General features: G+C 36.5%; 1 protein-coding gene across 1 annotated transcript in view; it reads right to left on the minus strand.

The window, feature by feature from the left end:
* Positions 1-16,848, minus strand: part of celsr1b (cadherin EGF LAG seven-pass G-type receptor 1b) — a 64,103-nt gene that overhangs the window by 12,166 nt on the left and 35,089 nt on the right. The window contains exons 9-13 of the mRNA XM_065291883.2: positions 14,266-14,432; positions 13,619-13,804; positions 3,327-3,440; positions 3,082-3,256; positions 2,864-3,005 (exon numbers count right to left, since the gene is read on the minus strand). Coding sequence (XP_065147955.1) covers positions 2,864-3,005; positions 3,082-3,256; positions 3,327-3,440; positions 13,619-13,804; positions 14,266-14,432 — 784 coding nt within the window. The remainder of the gene's footprint in view (positions 1-2,863; positions 3,006-3,081; positions 3,257-3,326; positions 3,441-13,618; positions 13,805-14,265; positions 14,433-16,848) is intronic.

A 16,848-nucleotide genomic window follows, 5' to 3' on the forward strand; every position in this document is an offset into this window, starting at 1 on the left:
AACATACTGATAAAAATACAGTGAAGGCACTGTGGGTTGCTTTGGATAAAAGCATCTGTGATATGCAAAAATGTAATGTAAACAACCTAAACCGAGTTATTCTAAGGACAATGTACAAACTAATACTAATAAGGATGGAAGCACTTTGAAAGAATTTACTTTGATTTTGGGCATAAAACTCGGCTGTAAAATCAAAGCAAATAAGTTATGAGACACACGAGCCTGTGCAACAGTAATATATCATTCCAAGCATGCTTTCATTCTTACACATTAAAAAAACTTTATGGTAAAAGGTAACTATAACTACATCATTAAAATAAAGTTTTGGCACTTTTCAATAAGCTCCCTTTAATATTAGTAAATGCATTAGTTAATAATAAGCATTTTTTAAATCTCTGTTAAAGGTGCTCTAAGCAAATTCACACTTTTTAAGTCATAAAACATTTTTTTGTTTCATACAGTAAACATCTCCTCACTATCTGCTAGCTGCCTGTCCTAAAAAAACTGTAAAAAACGCGGTCTCTGTAGACAGCCCAGGCTCCACAAACTGCAACAAATACAAAGTGGCGCAGCCTACAACCACGAAAAATAACAAAGTGTTCCAGCCAATAAACGACAAGAAGGATTTGGGAGTGGGGGTTGGGCGTGTTCATGACTCTTTCAGAAAGTACGGAAGGGAGGGGAGTAGTTAGCTACGCTACGTTTTGTTTGACAACACTTCGAACGTCATCGAGAAGTGACGTTACACAGATTCGCTTAGAGCGCCTTTAATGTTAGTTAATACCAGTTAAAACGCAATAAATCCATTTTGACTAATTTGGGAAAAAATGTGTTTTCTATACCAAGAAAGTGACAAAATGAAAACCATTATTTTCTGTTACAAACTTTCACATAGCATCTTTAGGTTATAATAACATGAAAAATTCAAATCCAGAATTTGATTTTGAAAGATTTATTATATAAACTGATTATTTTTTCTGCAAAATGCAATAAATCCATGACAAGTTTTTTTCCAAAATGCTATAAATCTATAGCCTGGTCCACCCAGACTCTCGTACATTCATTTAATTTGTACAGAGAGTCTGGCCACACTCCATTGCAAAGCGTTACTTCCGTTAAGGAGGGTCCTCTGTTGAAGTTTAAAACTATTGGATCTGCCCAGAGTCACTCAGGATCTGCCATAGCCGATCGCTAACGTGTGGTCGTGACGTATATCATGCACCGAAACCGGATGGAAACAACAAGTATGAATAATCAGACCAACAAAACTTAGCAAACCTGGTTCTTGCTCCGGCTTTAACTTCTGTATATTCAGCAGTTTTGCAACAACGGACCGAATAGCTTTTCTCACGTCTTTCTCCGCTGCCATTACTGAACTACAACTCAAACTGACGCACGACCTCAACGTCATCGTTCTTAGCCACCCCCATCTGTTCGCTGATTGGTCCTGCAGATTTTTGCAGGAAAAAACGAAACTCTACAGAGCAGTTCCAGACGTAGTACTGAAGCGAAATGAAAATTAAGCGGAAGCACGTAGGAGGGCGGAGCCAGGCTACGATTTTCGTTGACTTCGCGTAAAATAATGGAAAGTTTTTCATAAGATCCCCTGGGGTCAATGTGTTAGCATGACAAAAGCTTGATGCTGTCGTGTGAGAACAAGCAACAACCGGCATTTTTCCGTCGCCCGAGTGCCTCTCACGTAATGTATTCGATTTTGAAGGCTTACGTTTCTTTCCCGCCACAGAAAACCACCTCAGGTTTATCAATGCCATCAAAAGTATTATTTTGTTTTTGTTTGTTTGTTGGTCACGAAGTACAAAGGTTAGATGAGGAAAACTAGGATTCTGTGTGTATTCAAAGCGCTGCCGTTATTGTTTACAATGCGTGGAATGGTGCGCTGTGATTGGTTAAGTGGATTTATTGCATTCTGCAGAGAAGGAAGACTGCCGTTTGTCGCAGTTTGGAAAAACGGGAGAAAAGATGACAAAATAACAAAGCACATAGCGGATTTTGCTTAAAATGAAGAAACTTACTTTTTAATACTGACCTGATACAATACTGATTTTGGCGGTAACTACTTAAAAATCACGTTTTGGAACCAAACTCTTCAAATACTATTTAAGTTTTGTTCAATGTTAGTTCATATTAGCTATTGTTAACAAATTGAATTTACTGTAGTGTAAACCTTCATTTTTTTAATTTCCAGTTAACTCAAGTGACTCCGCTTTTTTAGAAACTTTCTCTCTGTATTCATCACGACATTTAAGATTATATAATTCTACAAAGATCTCATGAAAAAGTTCTATGTATAAAAAAATAAAACTTGCGAGCCTTTAAATAAGGTCGGGAGAATAAATAAATTATAATAAGGAATAAGTAATGAAAGTAGGGCTTTTTAATGGATAAAATGACTTTTATTTATTTAAAAAAAAAAGAGTTTAACATCAACTCTGCATCGAATCTGCAATTTACGTCCTTGCAAAACCTTTGAAAATGTTTGAATTTCTTTCATTTATTGGCAGTTCAGGAGTCAAACCATCAAACAGTAAAGCTGCTGTCAGTCGCGAGTTTCAGCATGTGCCAAAGCTTCAACTGTACGTCCACCGATGCTTTCTTAATCCTCATCCATCAAAAATCTATACATTTAATGGCTTAAAGGGACTTTCTCTTTCAAGTTACAGTCCTTATTTTAATGCCAGGAACTGACATTCATTTCTAAACGTTGTTTTGTGGTTTGCTAGAGCTAACTAGCCCAAACCAAAAAAAACCAAACCCAAGCAACTGTATTAGTGATGGTTACCTTTAAAAGCATTATTAATGAATGAATAACCAAACATAATGACCAAAGAGAAATGAAACTCACTTGTGTTCACAGTATTGGCCATAGTAATTGTGTCCACAATGGCATTGGTAGCCGTGCTTTGTGCCAGGTTTGCGCATACAGGTGGAAGCGTGCTCACAAGGGTTTAAGAGACACGCATCAATACAGTCCCTCCCGAAATATCCTGTGCAAACAGACCTGTAAAGTAAATGCTTGTGTTTTCTAACAATAGCATATTTAATTAACACTGATGCAGTTACCTGGCTCACAGACACACGTGTGAGAGGACCAGGTGTCCATACAGCGGCTGTGTGTGGGACACAGATTCGACTGACATGCATCCGGCACACTGCATCCATCTTTAACGCGGACCCTTAACGCCTGACGCATGTTGATGTTAGCCGTGTTGGTGGAGGTCTCGCCCATTCGCACACCCTGTGAGACAAAAACTTGTGAATAATCTCATGAATAAGACACTTAAACAGGATATGTGTCTGTGATTTACCTGCATGCAGCCAGTAAATCCATTCTGCACAGTGTCATCTTTTTTATGCAGTCCACCAATACAGAGATTCTTCAGATTAAGTCCAGGCAGCTCATTACCGATCTCCACCGTCCTCTAAATATTAACATCAACAGCAGGGTTATTATCGATAACTATAACAAACTAAAATGTTTAAAAACATGTCGGTTAGAATCAAATAAAATATAATATAATTTTTGTTGAAAAACTTTAAGGAAATTATAATTAAAAATGTTAGCAAACTTAAATTAGTATTTATAATAATAATAAAATGACAAAAACTTAAGCCAAGTTACAAATTTTTTTACAAAAATGCACATAAAAAAAAAAAACCGCTAATACAAAATATTATTCAAACTAAAATAAAAACTAAAATTATTATGAAGAACAACAAATGCAAGCTGTATTTACTGAACTGTGGGCACTTTTTTTTAATTACCATTATTTATAATATTATGAGCAGGCCAGGAGCATTCACCGTAACTCCGGAGCCCTTCGTAGTGCATATTATCAGTATTATTTTTAAACTAAGGTCATAAATTGAACTAAGGTTATTGATTTGTCGCAAGATACAACCAGTAACATATTTTTCTAAGGCATGTTTATAAAAGATGCTTAAAAATCTTAATTTAACTAAAGTTTAGTCCTGGCTTTAGCTAAGCCCTGTCTGTGAAACTTTTCCTAATTTAACACTGCCCCCAACAGGAGGTCATCATATTAAAGTATTATGTTTAAGTTAATAGGTTATAGGGCAAAACTGCATTGCACATTTATGACAAGCCATGGTAATCCTTTCATAAATGTGTTGCTTTTGTTCATCTCTGCGTTTTCAACCATTATAGTAAAATCAATGCGGTTTAGTGTTTGCTTATATGCAGTGTTTATTTATATATATATGAACTCTTTTGTGAAGCAGAATGGCCCTCTGTTAGATTGTACGGTAGCTGAAAGAATTCCAAGTACCAGTAATTCCTTTCCTGCTGTGAAATGTTAAGGAAACTCCTAACAAAACAAACTTCCACAAAATATGGGATCAAATTTAATATACATAGATGATTATGTGCTGGCTATCTTTTGTTGCGAGGGCCATTTACTATTATTGATATTTTTAAACCTTTCGGGGGATTTGGGAGTCCTTAACATGCTCAAAAACTCTTGAAACTTGGCACAAATGTCAGATTTGTCGGCCATTAGGACCAGGCAAAGATGAGCATGGCAGGAAAAATGCAAAAAAAAAATTGGGTGAACAGATCTTCCGGATGTACGCACATACGAAATTTGGTACATTTGTAGATCTCATCAACCCGAACAACTTTAGCAACTGTCGAAACGTGAAACATTGCACACATGTCAGAAGAAGTGCCGAAAATGTACATGTGGTATAGGTTTTAGATTTGAGCTCGATACCACCACCTACAAAAGCAGACCCCAAGCTATGTTGCACAGGATCATGTATCACCACAAAACACATAAAAAAATTCCCTTGGAGCCAGCTCTAAAACTCACAGGAAGTCAGCCATTTTAATTTTCTGTGTAATTTCTGTGCAAATTTTGCTATTTCCAGACTTCATACTTTAACGACCTAGAGATTCAATCAGATCAACATCATATTTGGTCAGTCTCATTTAAAGGCCTTTGCAATGCTAAAAATTAAGGTGATCCTGACTTTTTGTTGGAGGGTGTGTCCGTGGTGGCACGTTGCTCTAACTCAGGCTTACAATCTGCCCCACGCTTCAAAGTACAGTTTGATAAATGGCCTGGCCTTTCTGTTTGTAACAGAAGTTGTTCATCATTAATCTTCATTCATCACTTCATTATCTCATTAACTTCAACAATGAATCACTGTTACTTTTACACCTGAGTGTGGATTAGGTATATACAGCAGGGAAATTTAAATCCCTGTGTCATTTCACTTGATTTATTATGACTCAACTTGTATATTTAAATGATCTGATTTCTTTGGATGAATGCAATATTTGGCTTGATGGCTACATCTGGTGGAAATTTTGTGTCAATAGCCCACCTAGAAATCCCCTTATTGATAAAAATGCTGATTGTGTCAAATACTTATTTTCCCCGCTGTATACATTAACCCCCAGTTTCACAAACAAGGCTTAAGGCTAGTCCTAGACTAAAACACATGTTTAAGGTGTCCGAACTGAAAATAACTTGAGCTGACAGATCCTAAAATATCCCAAAGGCATTGATATGTAACGTCTTAAACATATGCTTAAACATATTTAGCTAAGTTCTAGTCCTGTACTGAAAAAAATGATTTTGACCATAATTAAATTTTACGCATTTAATCCATTACAATAAGGCGGGGATTTCCCAGACACGGCTTATTCTAGCCCTAGACTAAAATGCATGTTTGAGCTGCCGTAGCCTCTTAAGGAACGGCTGAAAATCCACAAGGGGGCGCATTTGTTCCTCAGACGTTGCACAATAAACATGACATCCGAATATATTCATTATAAATCGTGAATGAAAAGTGAGATTCGAACGAATGTCTGTTAGTGAACTTATTGTATACACTATTTATATCGTAATTCGGTCAGAAACGTCAAGATTGTGAGATGAACAAATCGTTTTGGATTAAAAGGCTTGGATATTCCATTTCCTTGGACTTTTGGGGATTTATGAACAATTTGTTTTGGACAATTTTACCGAAGCGGATAAAGGAAAGATTTTGAAGGTAAGTAAATATCCTAAATCGGCGCCGCCCGGTTCAGGTAACTGACAACTAGATTACAGTTTTATGACTGCTAAAAATCATATTATGCTTTCTGTGTGCGCTTATTGGAATCCCGAAAGTCTAAGCTTTACAACGATGTGCCGCATGACCGTATATTTTGAAGATTTAATGCTTCAAAGTTACAATGACGTAATGCAGCCTCACGTGCAAGGGAGGGGGTGTGCCGTGTACGGCACAGTGTTCCTTATCAGGTTAATTTAAAAACACCTGACATGTATCTTAACTTATTACACGGCTCTCTGGAATGCTTGATTCTGATTGGTCAGTTGAGACATTTGCAGGTTCGTTCTTTTCAAATAATAACCGCTCCAAAATAATAACGCATAGCCGGACTACTTGCACGAGTAAAATCGCTCCGCGCCAATAAAGATCAATAAAGATTACTGTCTGTTTGGCGCCATCTTGTGACAAACACTCGACAACCACGACAAGACACAGACAGCTTACTGAGACTGAACTTGACAAAATAGAGCATGACAGCTATGAAGCCAACACACAAAAAAATACAGAATGGGCATTAAAACTTCTCAAAGACTGGCTAAAAGAGAAAAAATGGAGACAGACAAGTATGAAGCAGAGGATCTTAATAAGGTATTACGATCATTTTATGCATCTGTGCAAAGTTTCGCGGAAGGATAAAAATGTTAATTTAAAACAAATATGCCAATAAAATGTTTCAAATTCATATTCATGTCCAGTTTTTTTTCTTATGTGACAAGTAGCCGTGTAATAAGCGGGATAATGTAGAGGCAGCCGGTAGTTATTGGGAAATATGCCCCTTCAGTGTGATACAAGACCCTCCGCTTCGCGTCGGGTCCTGATCACACTGTCGGGGCTTATTTCCCAATAACTACCGGCTGCCTCTACATTATCCCTTACATATAACAGTGCCATTGGTTTGCCTCAAGATGCCCACCAGTTTTGCTTTTTGTCAGGTATATCTGTAAAAACGACTTAAATGTCCTAATATAACTAAGGCCAATATCGACCCATGTATAGCCAATAACCAATATCGTTTTTTGGTTTTAAACTATTAGGTGGCATATCACATGCATTTAAAATCAACCCATGTGAACATGACTCATTTAAGTTTGGACTACATTAATAATTTGTGTTGTATCAAAGCATTAATGCTAAAACAGGGTCTGATTTCCAGTTCCCAGCATGCTTGACATGAGACTGAATTATGAGAGTCAATATCAAAATTACGGGTTATTTTATGCATTTTTAATTAAGATGAAAATAGGGAGACTCATTAATGTTTAATATGTTGATATATATGCAAACAATATACAGTAGGGAAAAACTGCATTGCACATTTAGAAAAAGCCATGGTAATCCTTTCACAAATGTGTTGCTTTTGTTCATCTCTGCGTTTTCAACCATTATAGTAAAATCAATGCGGTTTAGTGTTTGCTTATATGCAGTGTTTATTTATATATATATGAACTCTTTTGTGAAGCAGAATGGCCCTCTGTTAGATTGTAATGTAGCTGAAAGAATTCCAAGTAATTCATTTTCTAATGTGAAATGTTAAGACATTCATAACAATCACATGAATGAGGTCTTTAAAAAAACTGATAACACGACAAACTTACACAAAACATGGGATCAAATTTAATGTACATAGAGGGTTATGAGCTGGCTCCCATTTGTTTGACTTGCATTTTACCGTGAACGTGGTATTCAAAGAGCTGGTAACCTTTAAATGAGCCATAGGGGTTTTGTTCTCCTCAAACTCTAAAAAGTCAAAGCTGAAGCATGTGGAAGATTAGGATATTTTGGATGCCTGCTAATAAAGGTAATGCTATTTAGTTTTACATTTTTTAAAGTTTAAGTACAATTTATATTAAAGTAATACAAGACAGTTGTTTTGTGTTTCTTGCTTAATTTTATAGGAGCTGAAATGGTATCTGCCATCTCAACTTTGAGCCTCCTAATGGCAACTCTGACTGGTAATAACTACAGCACCTACTTCTTACTACTATTATTATTATTTATTACTATGAAATATTATGTGGTGATAATTATATATTAACTACAGTTGAGACAGTTAAGTATCAGGACTTATATAAAGCTTTAGTTTGATTCCTGACACTAAATTATGAATGCATACATTGGGTAACTTTAAATAAAACCCATATGGATTTTTTATGTGTTTTTTTTTAATTAAATGTAAGATTGTTTCAGGGACTATTTAAAAGCAAAATATGATTTTTAAATAAATGAATGAATAAAAACCTGGTCTGTATTAATCTTTTTTAATTTAAAAACCTTTGTAATATTGTGGCAACATTATTGATTGGCATTTATATAATTTTAATAATTATTTGAAATGTAAAAACTAATGATAAATTTTTTGGCCTCTCGGTCAGTTGTGTCTTGTGTATCAGTTTATGTGTTTGTTTGAGTGTAATATGTTTACCTGGTCTTATACAGTAGTTATGGCTACTGGAAATGGCACAGACTGTGATCGAAGGTGTCTGGCAAATATTTTGGTTAATAAGGAACTCTTTAGCGCACCACAGGGTGATAACTGTACCATCACAGTAAACATCACTTCAATACAATATCAGACACTGTCTTTTGTAAGTACCATTTTCTTTGTTATGTTAATCACATTTTATATACATAGAAAACATTTCTTAACAATCTCATCATTTTTAGGACACAAAGGCAATGCAAATGAACAGCCGTATCAAGATAAACATGGTAAGTAGATGAGTTTAATGGAATACAAATACAAAATGTGTTTGACTTTGTTACCAACTAATACTTCTAAAAAATAGTTTGAATTGATATTATATTGTATTATTTACATAAAATATTGAATATTGAGTTCATCTGGCATTATTATGTGAGAAGAACACTATTGAAAAGTTTAATGTCACTTCTCTAAAAATGTTTCTCTTAAAGTCAGAAATCTATTGATCTGAAGGTGTTACATGTATAAATTTTTTTATTGTAGACTGAAGCAATATCATTAGTTCAATTGTATAACCTTCTCCCCATAGCAATGGAAAGATACTGATCTCGCATGGCTACATGATAAATATAGATATCCAGCTGTTGTGTTACCTGTTGATAAAATCTGGACTCCCGCGATCGTTCTGGACAATGCGTGAGTTCAACTTAAAGTAATGTGTTTTCTTCTGTTCAAGAAGAGGAGTGACAGAAGAGTACATTATTCATTATTTTATCAGTAACATACTGATACTTTTATCTTTATTAAATCTTATTTTCTATGAAAACAAACACATGTATGCTTAGATTCATTTATGAAGCTATTCTTCTAATATCTGGAGCATTTTTTATCACTTTTAGTGTCAGTTAAAGTTGAACTCAGCTATATTCTCTGACCCTGTTCAGAATAGACACAACTACAGAGCCGTACACGGATGACGTGCAGGTGCGGAGAGACGGTGTTGTGGAGCACTCTATTATCTTATTCACGTCAGTAAGCTGCCAAATCAACTTATTCAACTATCCATATGTGTTTGGGGAGTGTCCTGTGGCCATCAATGGATGGAGCCAAAGATGTAAGATTCAAATTCAGTTATTTATTCTAAAGCAGATTAGGAACAGCTTTGCTTTAATGATTTTCCTGCAAATTTAATGCATGCATTTTTCAGGATGAAGAAAAAAAAAATTCATAACACACAAGTGTTCTGTTATACCCTTGCACTGGCAATGTCACAATTTGACTTGTGTGTCTTCAAGGGATAGTTCACCCGAAAATGAAAATTCTCTCTAATAATTTACTCGCCCTCAAATTGTAACCAAACAGATCTGGGGCACCATTCAGTTCCATATAATTTTTGTTTCTACTATGGAAGTCAATGGGGCCCCAGACCCGCTTTGCAACAAACATTCCTTAAAATATTCAGAATTTGGGTTTTGGGTTAACTATCTCTTAATTGAACTTTAAATAGCTTTAGTTCTGTCTGGGTTAAATTGTATCTTCACTCCGGAGATTATATTAAATTTTTTTGTGTTAAAATCACTCAGTAAGCCTCTGAGAAATAACTGCTGTCTGTTTGTTCTCTTGTTTGTGTTTATCTAGTTTGTTCACTGAAACTAAACATTGCTGATAATGTTTCTTTGATCGGTGGTAGTGAAGGAGAGTGGCAGACTTTGAACGTGTCCAAGGTTGCGGATATGTCGCAAGAAGATCACAATTATCTCTTTGTAATTATTCAATTCTAATCCTATTTCCTAATCCGTATTCACGTTTGTCTTTCATAACTTGATCATGAATGATGAGGCCATCACTATTTACACCTGTTATTATTTAATCTGAAAGCATTATTGATTGCATGATTTACCATCTATTGTTTAGTCTCTCCCAGAACTAAAGAAATGCATAATGTATGACCTCACTCACAGTACAAAACTTTAAGAAATCAAATGCTTCTGATTATTCAACAGGTCACCCTGTCTATCAACCCCTTCGGTGCGTTTGTGACTCTGATCTTGCCCAGTGCTCTTATAATGTGTGCTGACCTGGTGAGCTTTGCTCTGCCATTTGAAAGTGGGGAACTCAACACTTTTAAGGTCACACTGGTCCTGAGCTTCACCATGTTCCTCCTCATCCTCAATGATCATCTGCCTAATGGTGGAAATTGCAGCCCTCTCCTCTGTGAGTGAACGATAACTACACACGCGCGCGCGCGCACACACACACACTATTGTTTTTTATATGTCTATGTGGTGTTTTTAATATGTTTTAAGCAGGGTTGTCAAAAGATTAATTGCGATTAATCGCATACAAAATAAAAGTTTTTTTTGGATAGTATATGTGTGTGCACTATTTGTAATAATTTTGTATATACGTATAAATACACACACATGTATGTATGTATTTAAGAAACATTTACATATATATTTATATATTTATTTATTTATATATAGACTTTTATATTTTATTTTATGTAGAAATAAAAAAAATACATTAATGACATGTTCCTTACATGCCTTAATGTATGTGTGTGTGTTATATATATACGTAATAATTACACACAATACACACACAAATATATTAAGCAAACACAAACTTGAATTTGTATGCGATTAATCGCGATTAATCTTTTGACAGCCCTAGTTTTAAGACATTTCAGTCATTCAACACACCATTGCTGAATATTTTATCCATAAAATTGGGGAGAGTCTCATTCCCGCAGTTTAAAATCGCCTTGGTTTTCATCATCACAAACATGTAACCAATATTATCAACACAGCTGAACGCGTGGATAAGTAGTTAGAGTCATAGATATTATGTTTGGATGCCGCATATTCTGCTTCTGTGCTGCTAACACATGCAAGGTGTGTGCTGTAACCTGTTAACATCAGCGTTTAAAGATTAGTGTTGCAAACGCACAGTTCATGTATGCATTGTGTGAAACCAAACTTAGCAGTTATGTGTCTGAAACTGCAGAATGTAGCATCTATTTACATATACTGTACATGTATGGTCCGAGGTGGTGCGAAAGAGTGGAGGCGGGGACTAATGGGCATATTCATATCTATGGTCAGAGTTGGGCGATTGAGTAGAGGCGGGGACTCATTTGCATGTTCATATACTAAGTGTGGCAAGGGTGTTAAGTTTCATTTAAGCGGTTTTAAAGCGTGAAGAAATTACAATGACAGGTTAAACTTTTACATATGCTATTATGATGTTCAATGATGAGTTGTAACGGATAAAATTCTTGACTACAGGGAGACTTTAAATACTGATGTGAGGTAATAAGTGTTCTCTTCTCTTGTTTTTGTTTTAAAGACTATCACTTTAGTTTCTGTCTGGCCTGTTTGGTTCTGAGTGTGCTGATTTCCCTCGTGTTAACACGTCTGGCTGAAGACAGCAGCATCATTCCATGCAGACGCAAAAAAACATCAAAAGCCACTGAAGCACAAGGCAGCGGCAAAGATACAGAGAGTGGTCAAGGAAACGACAGTAAGAAAAAGAGTTATTTACTTTAATGGGTTTTCTAGGAATAATGTGCCAAATGTGTGAATGTAAATAATATATATCAAAGACTTACAAAAACGTAACATTATGTGAATCAGCAATCATAGAACGTTATGGTCTACATTTACAGATCTTGATGTGATTGAGACAAAGTCTGGTGGTCTGCTATCAGAACAAGCTTCACTCCAGAAGATTGTGAAGTTTTTGGAGAAAATGGATAAAGAGGAAAGTGACGAAGACAGCACCACTGCCTTTGCCTATCATCTGGAGAAATGCGCCTTTTTCTTTTTTCTAAGCGTTTATATACTGTATGCCATAATTCTTATTTGTATTACTCGAACAGACATTTGCAAGGTTAATAATCTAGACTTCTGGGGTCCAGCTAACTCTGAAGATTACAGCTACAGCTATGACTACTATTCATCATAATATCAACAGAGCCTCTGTCATCTCTCTCTCTTCTGCTTCACGGCTGTATGCATACTTTATATACTGGGGAAAGCAGTGCTACTGATAAATTTGACATTTATTAGAATATCAAATGAATATCTTTAAGTTATGTATAGAAGGTAAAAAACAAATCCTGACTGATTGGATAAATGCAGTGACTGTTTATATATTGCCAATGTAGTTTTAGTCTTGATTTTAAGCTAAGCTAAGTTTTTATTTTCTTTTGGGTATTTTATTTTAACATGCTCAAAAAGTCTTAAAACTTGGCACAAATGTCATCTTCGGGCAATTAGGACCGGGCAAAGGCTGTCACACGTGCGTGGCAGGGGGGCTCTGTAGCATCCCCGTAATGCAAAAAATATTGGTACACAGATTTTGCATACATGTACGCACAAGTAAACGCGTTGGTACGTGCATAGTTCTAATCGACCCGAACAACTTTCACGCTGACACCCATTAGCTCCGCCCAACAGGAATTTTGGATTGTTTGAAAATTGCATGCTGTGAACTTTTATATACTCCTCCTAAGGAATTCATTTGACACCAAACTTAGTCAACTTAATGCCAAGACACTGAGGATGCTAACGTTTTTTAATATCTTGAACGATGTTGCAATGGCAATGGCTCATACTGAATTTTATATTCAGGCATATTTAGCATGCTAAGAATAACATGAATTTTGGCACACACATCATAGTTGCAGGCCATTAAGGGGTGGGCAAAAAAATGTGTTTTCATCATTTATCTATTTAACTTTTTTTCATTTTAGCCTTGTCCATGGTCTTGAAATATAAACCTATTAAATGTTTTTAAACAAAATTCATAATTTGAGATATGGTAGAAATAAGAAGTAATGTTAAGTTAAGGCATGTACCAATCCTAAACTATAGAAACTGTATTATAAAGTGTAACTAAACAAACTGTCTTGTAAAGGATGTGTATTTTCTGCTGAACACTCATAGTAAGTTAAATAAAGTAGTGAAAGAGTTAAAAGTGTTTATTTTCTAAAAGTCCACATGGTTAGAAGTGTCCACAGTTTAACAATCACCGCTATATGGACCAGAACCTGATCTATATCAAGTGGTAAATAATAGGAAAATATACCTGAAACATGCCGTAGTCCAACGACACAAAAGCCATGTATTTGATGTCCTTTCCATCTTTTCCACTCTTGAGCTCTACGAGTACATGGTGCCACTCGCCATCATCCACACGGACCTGATGGAAATCCAGGAGCGCCACCCGGCTGACACCCAGAAACACCTGGAAGCGCAGGTGCCTGTTGTTCACCTGGAAAAGCATGATGTAAGAGTAAACTGATACTGGGAAGGGTTTCATTAAAAAGGACACATATAATAGAAAACAGGATTTCCTCACTCTTAAAAAAAACACTGCACGGTCAATAGCATGTGGACATTCCCTTATAATTATCAGGCTAAGCCCCCTAAATCCAGTGAAAACAAATCCTTATAGCGCAGCATACAATGTGGACCAACTTTACATTAGTTATACTCCAACTGTGATATCAGTGTGACAATGGCTCCATGTGTGAAGTTCCTGAAGAAAGGATTTACTAAAGACCTCAACTGGTCTGCTTAAAGCCTTGATCTGAACCCCAGATTTGAGATACAAACTGCCCCCATTGCCTTTCGCAAAGCCCAACAAAGTGAGCTACATAATCACAAACAGTATATTTATGACTCAAAATGCAAAGTTTTAAAGGAAACGGTGGATTATAGTACAATACTCACCAAAAGACTAATTTTCGATGACTCCCCAGCACTGGCCTGTAACAGGACACCTGCACTCTTTCGGGTGCGAAACATTAAACTCAAATACCAGGGAATGGCAATGGTGATTTCAGTCTCGCTCCATGAAAGCAGGGCGTGTCCATCGAAATGCAGTGGGGCGGGCATTACTGCAAAAAGAAGACCATCAGACATCAACAAATCCTTCCAGACATGGCAATCAAAATAGTTGGGTGACAACCAGACAAAACAAAGTAGTTTTATAAAGCAATGTCTGTTAAATGAGACGCACACTGAGAGAAACATGCCACCCGATGCTTTGACGCACTCTCCTGTCCTGAAGCAGAAATAATCACTATCATTCAAGCACTCAGGAATGTTTCCAAGTTATCCAGTAGATTCCTTAAAGAGGAATGTCAAACTTTCCTACACTATTCTCCTCTGGGCAGATATCTTATTTATCTCTGTGATGGATTAAACTTACACAAATAACAGTAGTTTATCTTTGACCCAACCCTGGTAGTGTGAAATGGTTTGGGTCTCTCCTCAGTTTGATTCACTGGATATTATGAAGATTTTCTTTATTGAAAAATCTGCAGTGACCATGAGAGCTGTCGACTCAAAAATGATATATACAAAGTCTTCTGAAAGAAATTTGCAGCAAATGCCATATAATGTCTTTTAATATATTTTTAGAAAAGGGTAAAAAAAAAATGATTTATATATATAAAACATACAGCCTCTGTGAATTTTCTCTTTAGGACATTGATCGTACTACAGCAAGGTTACTGAAAATGTAAAGTCACATGTATTATTATGTTTATTCATATTATAATTACCGTATAGATAATAGGCATCTCAGGCAGATGGACAGACAGACAGACAGACACACAGAGAAAAAAAGAGAGATGAATGTAAGGAGGGATGTAAGGATGGATGGATGGATGGACGGACGGTCGGACAGACGGACAGACAGATAGGTGGGTTGGATGGATGGATAGAAAGATAGAAAGGTGGATTGGTGGTTGGATGGATGGATAGATAGAAAGATAGATAGGTGGGTCAAAAGTGTCGGACGGACGGAGGGACAGACAAACAGACAGATAGATAGATAGATGGGTGGGTCGGATGGATGAATGGATGGATGGATGGATAGAAAGGTAGAAAGTTGGATGGGTGGATGGATGGACGGACAGACAGACAGATAAATGATAGACAGATAGATAGATAGATAGATAGATAGATAGATAGATAGATAGATAGATAGATAGACAGACAGACAGACAGACTGACGGACGGACGGACGGACGGACGGACAGACAGATATATTGACGGACAGACAGACAGACAGACAGACAGACAGACATATAAATGATAGATAGATAGATAGATAGATAGATAGATAGATAGATAGATAGATAGATAGATAGACAGACAGACAGACAGACAGACAGACAGACAGACGGACGGACGAACGGCAGATGGACGGACGGATGGACGGACGGAAGGACAGACAGACAGATAGATAAATGGGTGGGTCGGATGGATGGATGTATGGATGGATGGATGGATGGATGGATAGATAGATAGATAGATAGATAGATAGATAGATAGATAGATAGATAGATAGATAGATAGATAGATAGATAGATAGATAGATAGATAGATAGATAGATAGATGGATAGATAGATGGATAGAAAGATAAAAAGTTGGATAGGTGGATGGATGGATGGAAAGATAGATAGACAGACAGACAGACAGACAGATTTTAGATAGATAGACAGACAGACAGAGAGACAGAGAGACATACAGATAGATTTTATATAGAAAGACAGACAGACAGACAGACCGACCGACCGACCGACCGACCGACCGACAGATAGATAGATAGATAGACACACAGACATATAGATTTTAGATAGATAGGTAGGTATGTAGGTAGGTAGGTAGGTAGGTAGGTAGATAGATAGAAATAGATAGATAGATAGATAGATAGATAGATAGATAGATAGATAGATAGATAGATAGATAGATAGATAGATAGACAGACAGACAGACGGACGGACGGACGGACGGACAGACAGATATATTGACGGATAGACAGACAGACAGACAGACATATAAATGATAGATAGATGGATAGATAGATAGACAGACAGACAGACAGACAGACAGACAGACGGACGGCAGACGGACGGACGGACGGACGGAAGGACAGACAGACAGATAGATAAATGGGTGGGTCGGATGGATGGATGGATGGATGGATAGATCGATAGATAGATAGATAGATAGATAGATAGATAGATAGATAGATAGATAGATAGATAGATAGATAGATAGATAGATAGATAGATAGATAGATAGATAGATGGATAGAAAGATAAAAAGTTGGATAGGTGGATGGATGGATGGAAAGATAGACAGACAGACAGACAGATTTTAGATAGATAGACAGACAGACAGAGAGACAGAGAGACATACAGATAGATTTTAGATAGACAGACAGACAGACAGACAGACAGACAGACAGACAGACAGACATACAGACAGACATATAGATTTTAGATAGATAGGTAGGTAGG

This window comes from Paramisgurnus dabryanus, chromosome 23, assembly GCF_030506205.2.
Source record: "Paramisgurnus dabryanus chromosome 23, PD_genome_1.1, whole genome shotgun sequence".
NCBI lineage: Eukaryota > Metazoa > Chordata > Actinopteri > Cypriniformes > Cobitidae > Paramisgurnus > Paramisgurnus dabryanus.